The sequence below is a fragment of the Phalacrocorax aristotelis genome, chromosome Z (genome assembly GCF_949628215.1).
Source record: "Phalacrocorax aristotelis chromosome Z, bGulAri2.1, whole genome shotgun sequence".
NCBI lineage: Eukaryota > Metazoa > Chordata > Aves > Suliformes > Phalacrocoracidae > Phalacrocorax > Phalacrocorax aristotelis.
In genome coordinates, this window is record NC_134311.1 from 62664491 (window position 1) to 62677462 (window position 12972).

A 12972-nucleotide genomic window follows, 5' to 3' on the forward strand; every position below is an offset into this window, starting at 1 on the left:
TAAATTTGGTCAAAATTGTCAGTAGTGAACAATGAAGATAAGGTTTAAATCCATATTTAGGTATATGTAATATAGTTAAATATGGGTTTATGTCCCTGGCTTCAGCACTGTCTCCTAAAAATCTTTGACTTTTATTTAGTGCATTTAGCTGGGGTGTTTATAGAAATTCAGTAATAAAGCAGATAGGCAATTTTAAATGAGAGAGTCATGATAAAATACAGTGCTAAAGCTAAAGGGCCTATATACCTCTGTGCCTACCTATGCCTTTCTGTTTTGTTTGTGTCTTATTTGTATTTTTTATTTAATGGCTTATTAGCTGTGTCTTCCATTATCACACCATTCATACAGACGCCTGACATACTAGTTTCTGGTTTGGAGCCAGTGTGTGTGGATCATCCTCGTAGGTTTCAAAGTAACTTCTTAAAAAATGTCCTTTAGAGTATATCTGCAGTTGGGTAGGCTGGTGACTTTAATTGCAAGGTTTTAGTCCTGAAAATTTAACATATGGCATAGCTGGGCTTTCTGTCTTCGACAGCTGTCTCTGTGTCCGAAGGCTCTTAGTAGGAATAGGTGAATGTAAGAAAACAGAGGGGGTTTCGTAGTTGTTTTAATAACTAGTACATGTTTGTGCATCCACCAATAACATGCTACCTGTTTCTTAGTGCCTTTTCTGTATGGAGATATATACGAAGTACTTGTCTAGCTCCACTTTGGGGTATCTTTTTGCAGATTTCTGATCTGATCCAGGAGTGGATTTGAAGTTCCCATTCAAGTAATAGGAAGTACAAGTGAAACTGTAAAAGTAATATTGATAAATACAAAACAGTAATAAATATAGAAGTAACAGTAATAAATGCAGTAGAAATCTTCTCATGAGGTTTTTATTTTGCCTGTTTTGGTGTGTCAGTGCTGGCCAGAATAAGATTTTATTTTTCCCTCAGGTGAGAGACCTCTCTATTGCATACTTCCTGGTGGGATTAACATATCTGTATGTCGGAGTGATAATTTTTGCATCTTTTCCTTCTCCACCGCTATCCAAAGAATGCATTGAACAGGTGAGATACTTTACTGCAGTTTATATTTATCCTTGATTTTTAATAAATAGGTATTAAAAAAAGAACTGCTACTGCTTCTTGCTTCATGACTCACCCTGGAAGACACATCTGTCCTTCACTCTGCTCAGTTGGCTAACGCCTCGTGGGCACTACCACAAGCAGATGCGTAATGCTTGTGTTGTCTCATTTATATTCATGTTTGGTTGCCAGTAGTTCTATAAAAAACAAACATTTAATAAATACTCTGTGATAGTGATGAAGAAAGAAAAAAAATGAACAAGTAAACAGTTAAGGCTTTACTTTCTTTGGCTTTTTAATCCTGAAAAGTATTATGTTTATGTTCAGGTGTGTGTGCAGCGACCACTCCCACTCACTGGGACTGGTTTCAGGTACTCCTGAAAAAGAAATATAATGTGAATGCAAGCTCATTTAGATAGGAGTCCTTGCTATGGGTAGGTTTGGAGTCTGACACTATGGTGAGCCTTGCCAGCAGAGTTCTTCAGATAATAGCACCACATGAAACACCCTTTGAAGGCTATTAAACTCTTATCTGCTTATAGGCAAGGCTGATGCCCACACCCTAAATTACTTCAAAGATAGAAGTTGTCAATTGGTGATCCATTTTATGCCAGGTGTTCCACATCTCTTGCATAATATTTGGCAATAAAGCAGCATTTAAAGGCTTCCTGTGACTGTAGGTCAGTTAGAACTGGTACCGCTGTTTAAACATGAAATGATTTTTTGAACCATTTGAAATAACCTCATGGAGTGGCAGCCACAATAAATAATAGATGGCAAGTGTTTTTCTTCCCATTTATTTTCTGTAGTTATCCTAAGTATGAAGCCGTTTGTATATTTTTATGATACTTAAGTCTTATACTACTTTTTCAGATGTTCCTACTTGTAGTATCTGCCTAAAAAATCAGGTGGTCCTTCCACAGCTTTGATTATTTGAGGATGTTCAGAAGATTAGAAAATAATTCCATCTTTAATGCTAACAGGAAAGATGACATCAGCCCTGTAATATTCAAAAATCAGTTGGTATTTGGTGGCAAGGCAATTGTAAAAGACAGAGAGGGTATTTCATGTTACGGAGTTTGTTTAGCAAATGTAGTTGCTTGACTTTTATCCCTTTCTTGCACACAGCCGTTAAAGATCAGCACATGCATGTAATCAAGCCAGCATTAATCACTGTAACATTATTCCTATGTTCAGAATTTTCTAGACAACTTTCCCAGTGATGACATCATGTCATTTGTTGCAAGAATATTCCTGCTGTTCCAGATGATGACTGTATACCCACTGTTGGGCTATCTGGCACGAGTTCAGCTGTTAAGACAGTTTTTTGGAAATGGTTACCCAAGGTAAGAAATCTCCTTGACAAGAGCTTGAGTTAGCATTTTGCCTAACTAGCTTCTATTGTCAGACGTTTGGCTGAGGTTTTGGGGATTTTCTTTGCTACATTAGGTACATTTGAAAAGTTAATTTCACAATGTTCATAGAGTCAGGGGGTGAATAGGCATCCAAAATAAATTTGCATGTAGATCAGGACTGCTACAGCTTGGCAGAACAGAATGGGGAGGATTCTTTTGTGTTAGCTCTTAATTTTGTCAATGAACAGGAATTTTGTTAACGCATTTCCTTTGTGTTATGCATTTATATGGCAAGGAAGAGTTGTACAAGAAAAACATTTTGTTCAGTCCAGAAATATTTTGCCAAGTAGTCTTTAAGCTGTGAAGGACATACAGTCAGGATATTACCCTTTCAGGGTACCATATGTGTTTTGATCATGCATAATTAGTAATCATCTATCTGTTTTTAAACAGAGCTAATAGCTGAGTGAGTTGCTAGCTGTGTTTTCTAGGTTGCTGCTGTGCTTATAAAAATAGCTTTTCACATGCTAATTTCAGAGATGAGCCACACCCCTGCATTTGTACAGTGTCTGAACTCCACAGACGAACTGATCCGTATTTCAATTTTAGTTTTGTTTTTCTAAAATAAAACCTGAGGCATTTATATTTGGAGTATTGTCTGAATTAGTCGCAGCTGAGAAGTTGGCATTTTTCTCCAAGTGTCTTATTTTTATATTGTGAATTACTGTTGATGGAGGAAAGGAAAAAATATCCCAGGAAGAAATGTGTGTTTCCTCTGTGGCATCAGCAGTAGTGTACAGGTCCGGGAAGACGTTGTTCCAAGTTTCAGGTTTCTTCTGGGTCCTAAAATAGGTATGAGAAGGTCTAGAAATTGGATGCCTAAAATTAGGCAGTGAAATAAATGCCTACTTTATTTGATGCTAAATTGTACACAGTTCAGTGTTGAGGAGATTTTTAGGAACTGCTGCAAGTTACTGTTGGAAACAAGGCCATTGATTTGAGTGCTAAACATGGATTTCACAGCCACTGGGAAATGGCTGTGTCCTTTATATTATGTGGATATGCCTCTTCCTATCTCCTCCCTCCAGTTATTCCCTGACCAGAATGATTCTCATTTCCCTCATGCCCTCTCCTAGAACCTACAGCTTCATACCAATCTCTTCTCAGGTTAATTCCAGCTTGCTGTTTTAAGCCTTCATGGTATGACGAATGTGATGATGCAAATACTTGCTTGGTTCTTGTCTCCCGGATGTCCTGTGGGTAGCTTCACTCACTTTTTTTTTTTTTTTTTTAAGACTTACACAGAGGTATTTAAAGTTTCAGAAAAGTCAAAAATGGTTTCTAGGAAGCCTCTTAAATCCCTCCAACCTATAGTAATATGGTAGTACACTCTGGCTGGTTGGCTGTGTCTCCCTCTCAAATATCCCAGGTGTCTCAAATATAGCACAAAAATCTCTCAGCTAATCTCCAAGCCCTGCCTTCTGTGCATTTACAACCAGCAAGGTCAGCCCTTAATTTGTCTATGCAGTGGGGACTAATGAAGACTGGTAGCAAGCACAGGACCTGTCTCTGGCAGAATAGTGAAGATTTACTACCTGGTTGTGAAATATGTCTTCTGATGACTGGTTCACACCAGTAGTGAAAGCTGACAAAGATCCTTTTGCAGCGCTGTGCCAGTATCACCATTCGACGAAAAATTTCAGTACTCTGAGTTTTTCCCAGAGCTGCTTTTGTGGAGAAACATTTTGTAAATATAAAGAAGGAGCTCTTACTGACATAAACTGATGTCTCACTGAGGAGCCTTGTTGATCCACTGTGATGAACCTACCTGGAAATATTAAGTTCCATGGCTTTTGTGTAGGAAAATAAGCACACTACTAGTAGCTGTATATACTTGGCTTCTTTTACTGACATCTTCAATGTACAAGGCTGACAGTTTTCGGGCAGTAAGGAGACTTGACGTGCAGAGACTCAAGCTTTAGCTCTTAGATATGTGCATATATACACTTACATATGGAGGGGAATATTCCTGGTCACTTGACTGGAGAAAATTTCTATGTAAATAATGAATCAAAAGGATGAAGCCAGAGAAGAGGAGGAGAACAGAAAGTGGGGTTTTGTGCTGTTCTTCTAGAAAAATTAAAAAAAAAACCCCTCAGTTAAAATATTGCATTTTTGTGACTGATTCTCTACATTTACATGATCTTTCTACATTTTCATATTTTTATTTTCAGGTTGTGGAGGTGAGGGTTAGAGGTGTGCACTGATTGTGTATCCACCCATATACAGCACGTTGGGTAGCTTGCTGAATTCATATTGATTGTGCGTTTGAGGATCTCTGTTGGCAACCTAGCCTCATTTAACCCTGTGATTCAATGTTCTAAACCGCATCTATTTGCATAGGTATATCCATCCTGTATTAAATTTCCTTTGTAGCTCAGAGAATGTTATAAATTTACCTTCCTGCTGTAATTGTCTAATTATTCCTTATTTTTTTTACAAAAAAACCAAACTAGCACCTCTTCCTTTGGAAAATTTACAGTGGGTACTAGGACCAATCTTCCTTTTTAAGCCCTGGGTTGCTCCACATGGATGTGCTGCAGGTTTCACATGAACTAGAAGCTCCCTGATATTAAAAGCCAGGCTTGTTCATATGAGCAATGGTTTGCAGATGTGGATACCTGCTGCTGCTATGGATGGAGTTAAAGGATAGGCATTAAGTTTGGATCTGGAGTACTTTGAATTCTGGGTGGATGCATCTTAAACCTGACTGTTGATTGAATAGCTTGATCACACACATGCTTACAGGGGTGCCAGATAATTTTTATTTCCTAGCAGTGACTGTATTGCTCAGATCAATTTGATTCTTTGCTTTAACTCCTTTTTGTTACTATTTAACTGTCACTGGATATGATGAAGCACCAAGGTATTAGTTCAGTGTATTGTAGCTCTTAGTCTTGACAACTGGTCTAATCCAAGGCAATTTACCAAAAGCAGCATCCCATCTCATATCCTGGCTTTTGCTGGTAGGCCATGGATTATAAGAGGTTTATAATGAGGAACCATTTACTCAATTTCAGGGGAGCTCTTGTTGTCTGAAGACTGATCCCCAAGTCTTCTGTCCCACGCCTTTTAGATACTTCGCAGTGCTTTTTTTCTAATAACAATGCTTTGCTGGTCTTATCCTAGTGTATCCTACTAGCCTGTGATGAAGAATCTCCCCCTCTCCAAACTTACAAGCTTAAGGAGATGATACATAACTTTCTTCTCCCAGGTTTCACATGAGGGATCAGCTGCACAGTGGCAGCTTGATTGTCTGAAGCGTAGAGGAAATGAGTGGCATCCTATGTCCTACTACAGTAAGGAGGAGAGCAAAAGCCCTGCTGCTGCTAAGAAGGGGGATTCTCCTTCCTCTTATGTACCAGTATCAGTCACCCATGTCTCTGCCATCTTAAAAACAGATACATTTGTAGATATGCTGGGCACAGTAGTCTTCTGACAGGCATCATCATAAAGCCTTCAGCCTTTCTGTGCTTCCTGCAAAAGGTTTAGAGACAGGAGGAGGCATCCTGATTCCTTCTTTCATTTTGCAAACTGTAGGCTCATGTACAGACTACAGCATAGAAAGTGACATACTGGGATGAAACCCAAGGAACTGCTCATTCTCTTCTTCTTTCCCTGGTAGTGTAAAGGAAGGCCAAAATGTTATGTATTGGGAAATTATTTTCTAAAGTGTGATATGTTTGCAATGGTGTCATTTAACAGTGACTTGGGGCCAGAGGCATGTGGTTTATCTGCTGTTTCTTATGTGACTCTGGATCTTCTTAGATGTACAGAAAGCTAATTTTTTTATTATTGCTATTGGCTCTTGGATACAATGATATTTGTGACAGAGAATTCCCTTGATTAATTATATGCCTCACATAAAATGCTTTGTGCAGTCATGTGATCAGTTTTTAAAACTTTTTTTCACATTTTTCCTGTTCTGAGAGGTTAAATAAGACGATGGACAGAAATCACTTGGCTTTCCTTATAGATTGTCCTCCCTTTACTCCATGGTAGCCCAGCAGACCTGCCAGTTCTCCCACAGACGTGTGTCTCCTGAAGTAATGAAATACGCTTCTGCTGTTTGCATGTGTGTTTAGTTATTTGCTCTTCTCCTACCTCTGTCTTGCTTCTTAACGGCTGTCTTTTGACCAATGTCACTTGAGTGAGATTTCCGGGAAGAAAATGCATTTTTAGATACAGTAACCTTTCAAAAATTCTTACTTAAATGATCCTGTTTTGCTTTTTATCTTGCTTTCCTGTTTCCCTTACTGTGCATGTTCACCCAGCGACTCCATGCTGAGTCCAGCACTTCTAATTTCCTTGCATCTGACCCAAGGGGATTTAATATCAGTTTGTTTCTGTAACTATCCCCTGCCCTAGGATTTGGTTTCATGGTTTGCAATATGATTCTTACTTTGAGGGTCCTGAAGTTAATTAGATATATGTGGGCACTGTCATTCAGTGGCTTAGCTATAACTACCACTTCTGCAGGAGAGAACTTGATAGAGCAAACCCGCTAATAATCTTCTGGCATATCATGTTGTTTCTGGACTCTGTCAACGTGAAAGATTAACCTTGCAAAGGGGAGAAAAAACAAGACTTGGGGGAAAGCTTGATTTTTTTTTTTCCTCCCCTCTACTACCATTTTTGTGAGACGATTTTGGTAGGTGAGCAGTAATTCCCTTTATAGACAAGAGCTAGTGTCTCCATCTGCCCAACTAAGGATATTGAGACTGAGGGTATTAAATAAAAGATGGCAGGACATGTGCTGCACTTGGGTTGCCGGCCTCTTCTGTGAATTACAGCCTACCTGAGGCAATCCAACCTGTGCCTCAGAGCAGTGACGGTAATCAGGCTGCCCAGGGGGACAGTCAGCCTTGGCGTGGGCCATCCAATTCTGCTGCCGGTTGACCATGAGGAAGAAAGTTACACTGCTCAGAAAACATCTGTGTGCCAGCAGGGCGGTTAGGTAAAAAGGGGCCAAATAATTTCTGATCTCTAACATCATAATAAATACTTCTTTTCCTACAGTGGTAATAAGCAGAGATGGTACGGTTAAGCCTCCAAAGAATACTGTTTTTCTGACTGCCCTTTTGCAATGTGTGGTGACCATCAATTGTACCATAAGCCAGTGTCAGGCTAAAACTGAGCAATTTAGAGCTTGCTGAAATGTCATGGGCTATGAGAAATACTTGTCCCTTCTGGAGAACACCTGCATGAAACTTAGTGTAACAAAAAATACAACCTTAAATAATACAGTTACTAATAGTCCTAGATATCAGATTCTTCTTTATTCACAAGGGCAGGTTTTTTCTAAACAGTAATGCCTTTCTCTCTTAAGAATGAGGCATTTTTCTGTCTTGGAGTTGAGATGAATTATGAAGATCTGCCTATGTAAAAGAAAAGGATTGCAGGTTAGACACGTGTTATATTATAACATGGTTACAACTCAGGCTGTTTCAAAAGGTAAAAAAAGGAGCAAGGATGTTCCAGGGGAGAAATACAGTGTAACCTTTTGCCTTGAAACAGATGGATTTAAATCCTTTTGAGACTTTCTGATTTCTGTTCTTGAGGATCCTACTTAATTATAACAATTAAAACTGCAAACTGCTAATCTGCAAGTACTGAATTGTTTTGGAGGCTCCAGCATTTTAAGATAATTGTTTTCAGTTGAGCCAAAACACATTCCCCCCCCAGCCCAATTTTTTTCCCAGACCAAGAAGTAGAAAAATGTTTCATTTCACACCAAACACACACATACACCACTTTGCTTTTGAAGTTATAAAAAGCAGAATTAATGTTTTAAAAAGCAACAACTTTGATCTACAAAGTCAATTATTCTGTTAGAATGAACTACTTCAGACTTTTTTCAGGTTTTCTGCTGAAATATTCTGAACTGACCCAAATTTACAAGCCTGCATGCTTTTTAATCCCTCTTCCTAAAAAATTAACCTCACCAGAAAAAGAATGGAAGAAATGCCGTCATTTTCTGTGTTCATAAACTTTTGGCTTCAGATGTGCTATACGACGTAAGATTTGCAATCTGCCATATTTGTGAGGAGAGAGGAAGTCACTTTTAATGGCAAACACTTTTTATGAACAGTTCAGTTAATTGGCTTTCCTTAGCAATATTAGAGAAACAGTAAACGTTTGGTCCTTCTTCCCCTAAGTATGATTCTTGGGATTTTATTTTTTATTCTTGGGTTTTTACCAGCTTTATATCCAATTATGTTTTTGTTAAAGTTTCAGCTGTTCTATTCCCACTATCTTCAGTCTCTGAGATGCACCTCTTGTACCACTATTAAAATGTCATGCACAAAATTAAAGATATTCTGTCTGTCCTTTTGAAAACAATCTTTAAGAGTGAACATTAGAAATTATCCATATATTAAACTATTCCTCTGAGTTTAAATTACCTCCACTCCCCTAAACTTTAACGAGGCTACTCTATATGTCTAATCTTTCCTCCTAGCTTGGAAATTGGCAGCCAGCCTTTCAGCTGTGGAAGCGGTCACTTTTAAAAAGCTTGTTAGTTATTGACATCCTTCATAATACAGATACTTCCTACAGATAAGAAAAAAGCATTGGCTTACAGATTTTGGTTATTTTAAGAAATCAAATCCTCTAGAATAACAAATAAAACCTGTAAGTGTATGTATGTTTCCTCTGTGTGAATTCTTTTTTTCCTTCATAGAAATGTCTGTGTGACCAAAATATTGCAGTGTTTTGTATTTCCTGACTTCACCTTATGTTAAAATATGCCAACATTTCATATTCTCTAAAGAAAAGCAATACTCTCCTGAGTCTCAGTTCCGTGCATAACTACACTGATTTTGTCTGATGCATTAAAAGCTGCTTTTGCAGAACAGGAAATCTTCCAATTTTTTCATCCTTAATGCAAAAAGGAAAGCAACAGGAAATTATTTGTAAAAACAAACTCAACAAAGAATTCCGGCATAAATACTACACAGGTCAAATATTAAATGACGTCCAACATTCTAAATGTTTCTCCTCTATCAAAATGCATTAGAGTGCAAGTTTTAACGTGTAACTTCCCTCCTAGTATTCTGTGTAATGTTTTCCACTCAATGCATCTTTTCCTTTCTTCTGGTTTCCATTAGTTCATTTTGAGCAATTCAGATCGTTCTCTGAACAAGCTAATTCTTTCTTGTGGGAATTAAGTTATACAGTATTGTTTCTTCGGTATTTGAATATCAATCTGAAACGCTGGAGTGCTGAGTACCACGTATAGTGTTTTTCAGAAGAACTGCCAAATTACACATACTTACTCCTGAAGAATATTTTGAGTCAAAACACTAGATGTTCAGAGTTCGGCACTCTGAATATTCGGTAGAAGTTATGTTTGCTGTGAAATTAATTAGCTTTAATAGAGTGAGTAGTGCAAATGGAAATACCATCCATGTACTGGTTAAATATTAGTAAAAATGAAGGATAATGGTCATGTTTTGTAACAAGTACTGCATAGATTTTAACACTCTTTCCTCACTTACCTGTAGCATTTTCCATGTGCTTGTCCTGAACATAGCAATTGTGGGAGCTGGAGTAGCAATGGCAAGATTTTATCCGAATATAGGAGGTATCATAAGGTGAGTGTTGCTTGCACAGAGAACTTTCCTGTGATGTTGCTGCATGATTGTCTCTTGATGTTGAAGAGGAACAGTATGAGCGCAGGTAATTCTGTCTTTGTTTTGTAAGGCTTACATCTTTTCAAGTTGTAAATAATGATTTAGAAGTATAAACAATCAGCTCTTTTAAAATTCTGGCAAGCAACTATCTGTAATCCTGCCTCTGTATCTGCGGCAATTATGATGATTCCTGAAGTTCCGTTGCAGCTGTCTCTGAGGGCCTTCTAACTGTACACATGAAATAATATGACGTCAGCAGAAAAGTTGCTTGGTTATTTTGTGGCTTCTCTCACGTTTTTGTTTTGTGTTAAGACCATTTGAAGCTGCTTTTGAAGTCCATAATAAAAATGCAAGAAAGCAAGTAACTTCAAAGGGAAAAGTGACATAGAAGTTGTACTTCTAGATGATATCTTAAATTTACCATGTTAACAAATGCCTAGGATTTCTATAATTGAGAATGATTAGATGAATCGTCTAATGAGTTTTGTTTTCTGCATTTGACACCACCATATTTGTAATCACTGTCATTCATTCCTAGTTTGCATCTTTCCTACAGCAACCAGGAGAGGGAGGTGTTTAAAAATATAGAAATCTGCAATTATAAAACCAGAATGACAGGCTTGGGTCTGAACAGAGTAGCAAAATAACTTACTTTTGCTCAGTGGTTGGTCTTTGAATCTTTTTCAATTTCCTTTTTTTCCTACCTCTCCTTTTAGTGAAAATTTTCATATTCCAGTCATAGAGATTGTCTAGTTATTCATTCCAAGTAAATACCATGCAATACATTTCCTTGTCTGCAAACTGATACTGACCTCTGCTACTGTGCATAGTAATCAAACATTTTGAACAGTGAATTTCCAGGTGATAAATTGGCTGTATACAGTCTAACTTAGGTATTTCCTGGTTTTCTGTGGCAGATGGTTACACTGTGTTATGAAGTTTCCTCTGTCTTTGAGGAGTGTTCAAATATTTGAAATAAAATATGTTGTTAGTTAATAATGCACATTTGGCTGCAGTATGGCTTAATAGGTGAAAACTCACCATAGGGGAAAATAACGAGGTGATTTTGGTAAGCAAGGGAGTGGTTACAAAAAGAACAGTTTAATGTTTCACTTGCTGTGGTTGATCATGTTACCAGGAGGGCGCGTTGATCTTTTCAGGTCTGGAGAATGGTTTGCTAGGAGCTCATTAAATAAATTGAAAGTTGCAGATTCAGGAGTATTTCTATTCTTATATGATTTAACATGTGTCTTCAGATGGCTGGAGTGCCATGCAATTTACAGTTCTTACCGTAAAGGATACCTGAAAAAGGATGCACTGTCCAGTCTTTTCCTCTTGCGTGTTGACAGATTTCCCCAAAGAAAGTAGAAACATCATCAAAGATTAGGGAGTCAGTCCTAAGAAGCACCTGGGGATGTGACTGAAACACAGAGTCATGTCAGAGTGCAGGTACAGGGGAGCAGGGGGCTGAGCAACACAGGGGGGGATAATTAAATGCCGGTGAAGGACACCAAGGAGCAGAAGTTGATGTTTAGTGACTGCAGATAGTCATTGTTCAGCCAGACTTGTTCGTTGGTTTGAGGGGGTGAAAATGACAACAAGAAATGAGAGTTAACACAAAGCATTCTTTTTTTTCTTTTCCTCTTCTCTCCCCCACTCCTTTCCTCAGATACTCTGGAGCAACATGCGGCCTGGCCTTTGTATTCGTGTATCCGTCACTCATCTACGTGATTTCCCTGCGTCGTGCTGGGCAGCTGACGTGGCCAGCATTGATCATTCACATCTTTATAATCCTCCTTGGACTGGCTAATCTGATTGCACAATTCCTATTGTGAAAACTCCCCCTTCTCCCTGTGGCTGTCACAAGTGGTACTGACATTTGGCAACAGCCTTGAGCAACACTCACGCATGAGAATGAACAGTCCCCAGTATGATCTTCTTGAGAAATGCTGCACCTTTTAAACAAATTCAAAACACATTTTTCAGGTGCTTGACAGGAAACCTGACTTGCTCCTCTAGAAAAGTTTTGTGAGAAGTGGATTGGTTCAGATTTGAGTGAGGCAGTTCTCCTGTTTTTATTGAACGTACATCAAAGATTAATGAAGCTCAAATATTTTAATTTTTTACAGCACACTTCTCAAAACACACGGCTTTCAGCCTGAGGCGATAGAATGCCTCTTTCCTCCAAAGGAACTGTCCTTACCTTTATTAACAAACGTGCTTTCACAATATTGTTCAGTGACAGTTTGAAATGTTCTTTTGTTGCAGTTATTCTCCTGTTTTGTCTGGAAAATGAAGAAATTATTGTCTCTCCTTTTTTTTTTTTTAGGTTAATTTATAGTCATTTAGGGCAAAATGCACTCTTAATTTTGAATATGTTATTAAATTGTTTTGGCAATATTTTTCCTCTAGGAATTTCCAACTAAGAGAAACAATAAACTCATGTCTCAGTGTTTTATTCAGAACCAATCTGTACACAAGTTATTTGTGAACTTACAACGAAAGAAGTCAGGAGGATAAAAAAAATTAGAACAAGACAATTAAAATCAGGATTCTAGTCTTGACCTCACTTCAACTCTGTTAACTGAGCTATTATGTGTTGGGAAGTTGTCTTGTTAGGAGTTGCATGTGGTTTTATGGATGAATGTTGGACACAGTGTTCATCACAGCCTTGCTCCCTCCCATGTACAGTCTTACCCTGATGGTCTCTCCCTATGCTGTACCGCTGTGTTACTCTAGATATTTTGGATGTGAGCAGAGAGACAAAGCTAGCACTTTTCAGAATTGTGGACTAAATCAAATAATTTGTTTTACATAATTCATAACAGAAGCTGGAAGAATCTGGGAAAG

General features: G+C 38.2%; 1 protein-coding gene across 6 annotated transcripts in view; it reads left to right on the top strand.

Moving 5' to 3' along the window:
* SLC38A9 (solute carrier family 38 member 9) overlaps window positions 1–12587 on the top strand; it is a 50130-nt gene extending 37543 nt beyond the window's left edge. For 5 of the 6 annotated variants that reach the window (XM_075079960.1, XM_075079955.1, XM_075079956.1 and 2 more), the window contains 4 exons: window positions 942–1055; window positions 2271–2419; window positions 9994–10083; window positions 11792–12587. In XM_075079960.1, the coding sequence (XP_074936061.1) occupies window positions 942–1055; window positions 2271–2419; window positions 9994–10083; window positions 11792–11957 (519 nt within the window). In that variant the 3' untranslated portion in view covers window positions 11958–12587. Of the gene's footprint in view, window positions 1–941; window positions 1056–2270; window positions 2420–9993; window positions 10169–11791 lie in introns of all 6 variants that reach the window. The other variant, XR_012658136.1, reaches the window with a different exon arrangement.
* Window positions 12588–12972: the final 385 nt, after the last annotated feature.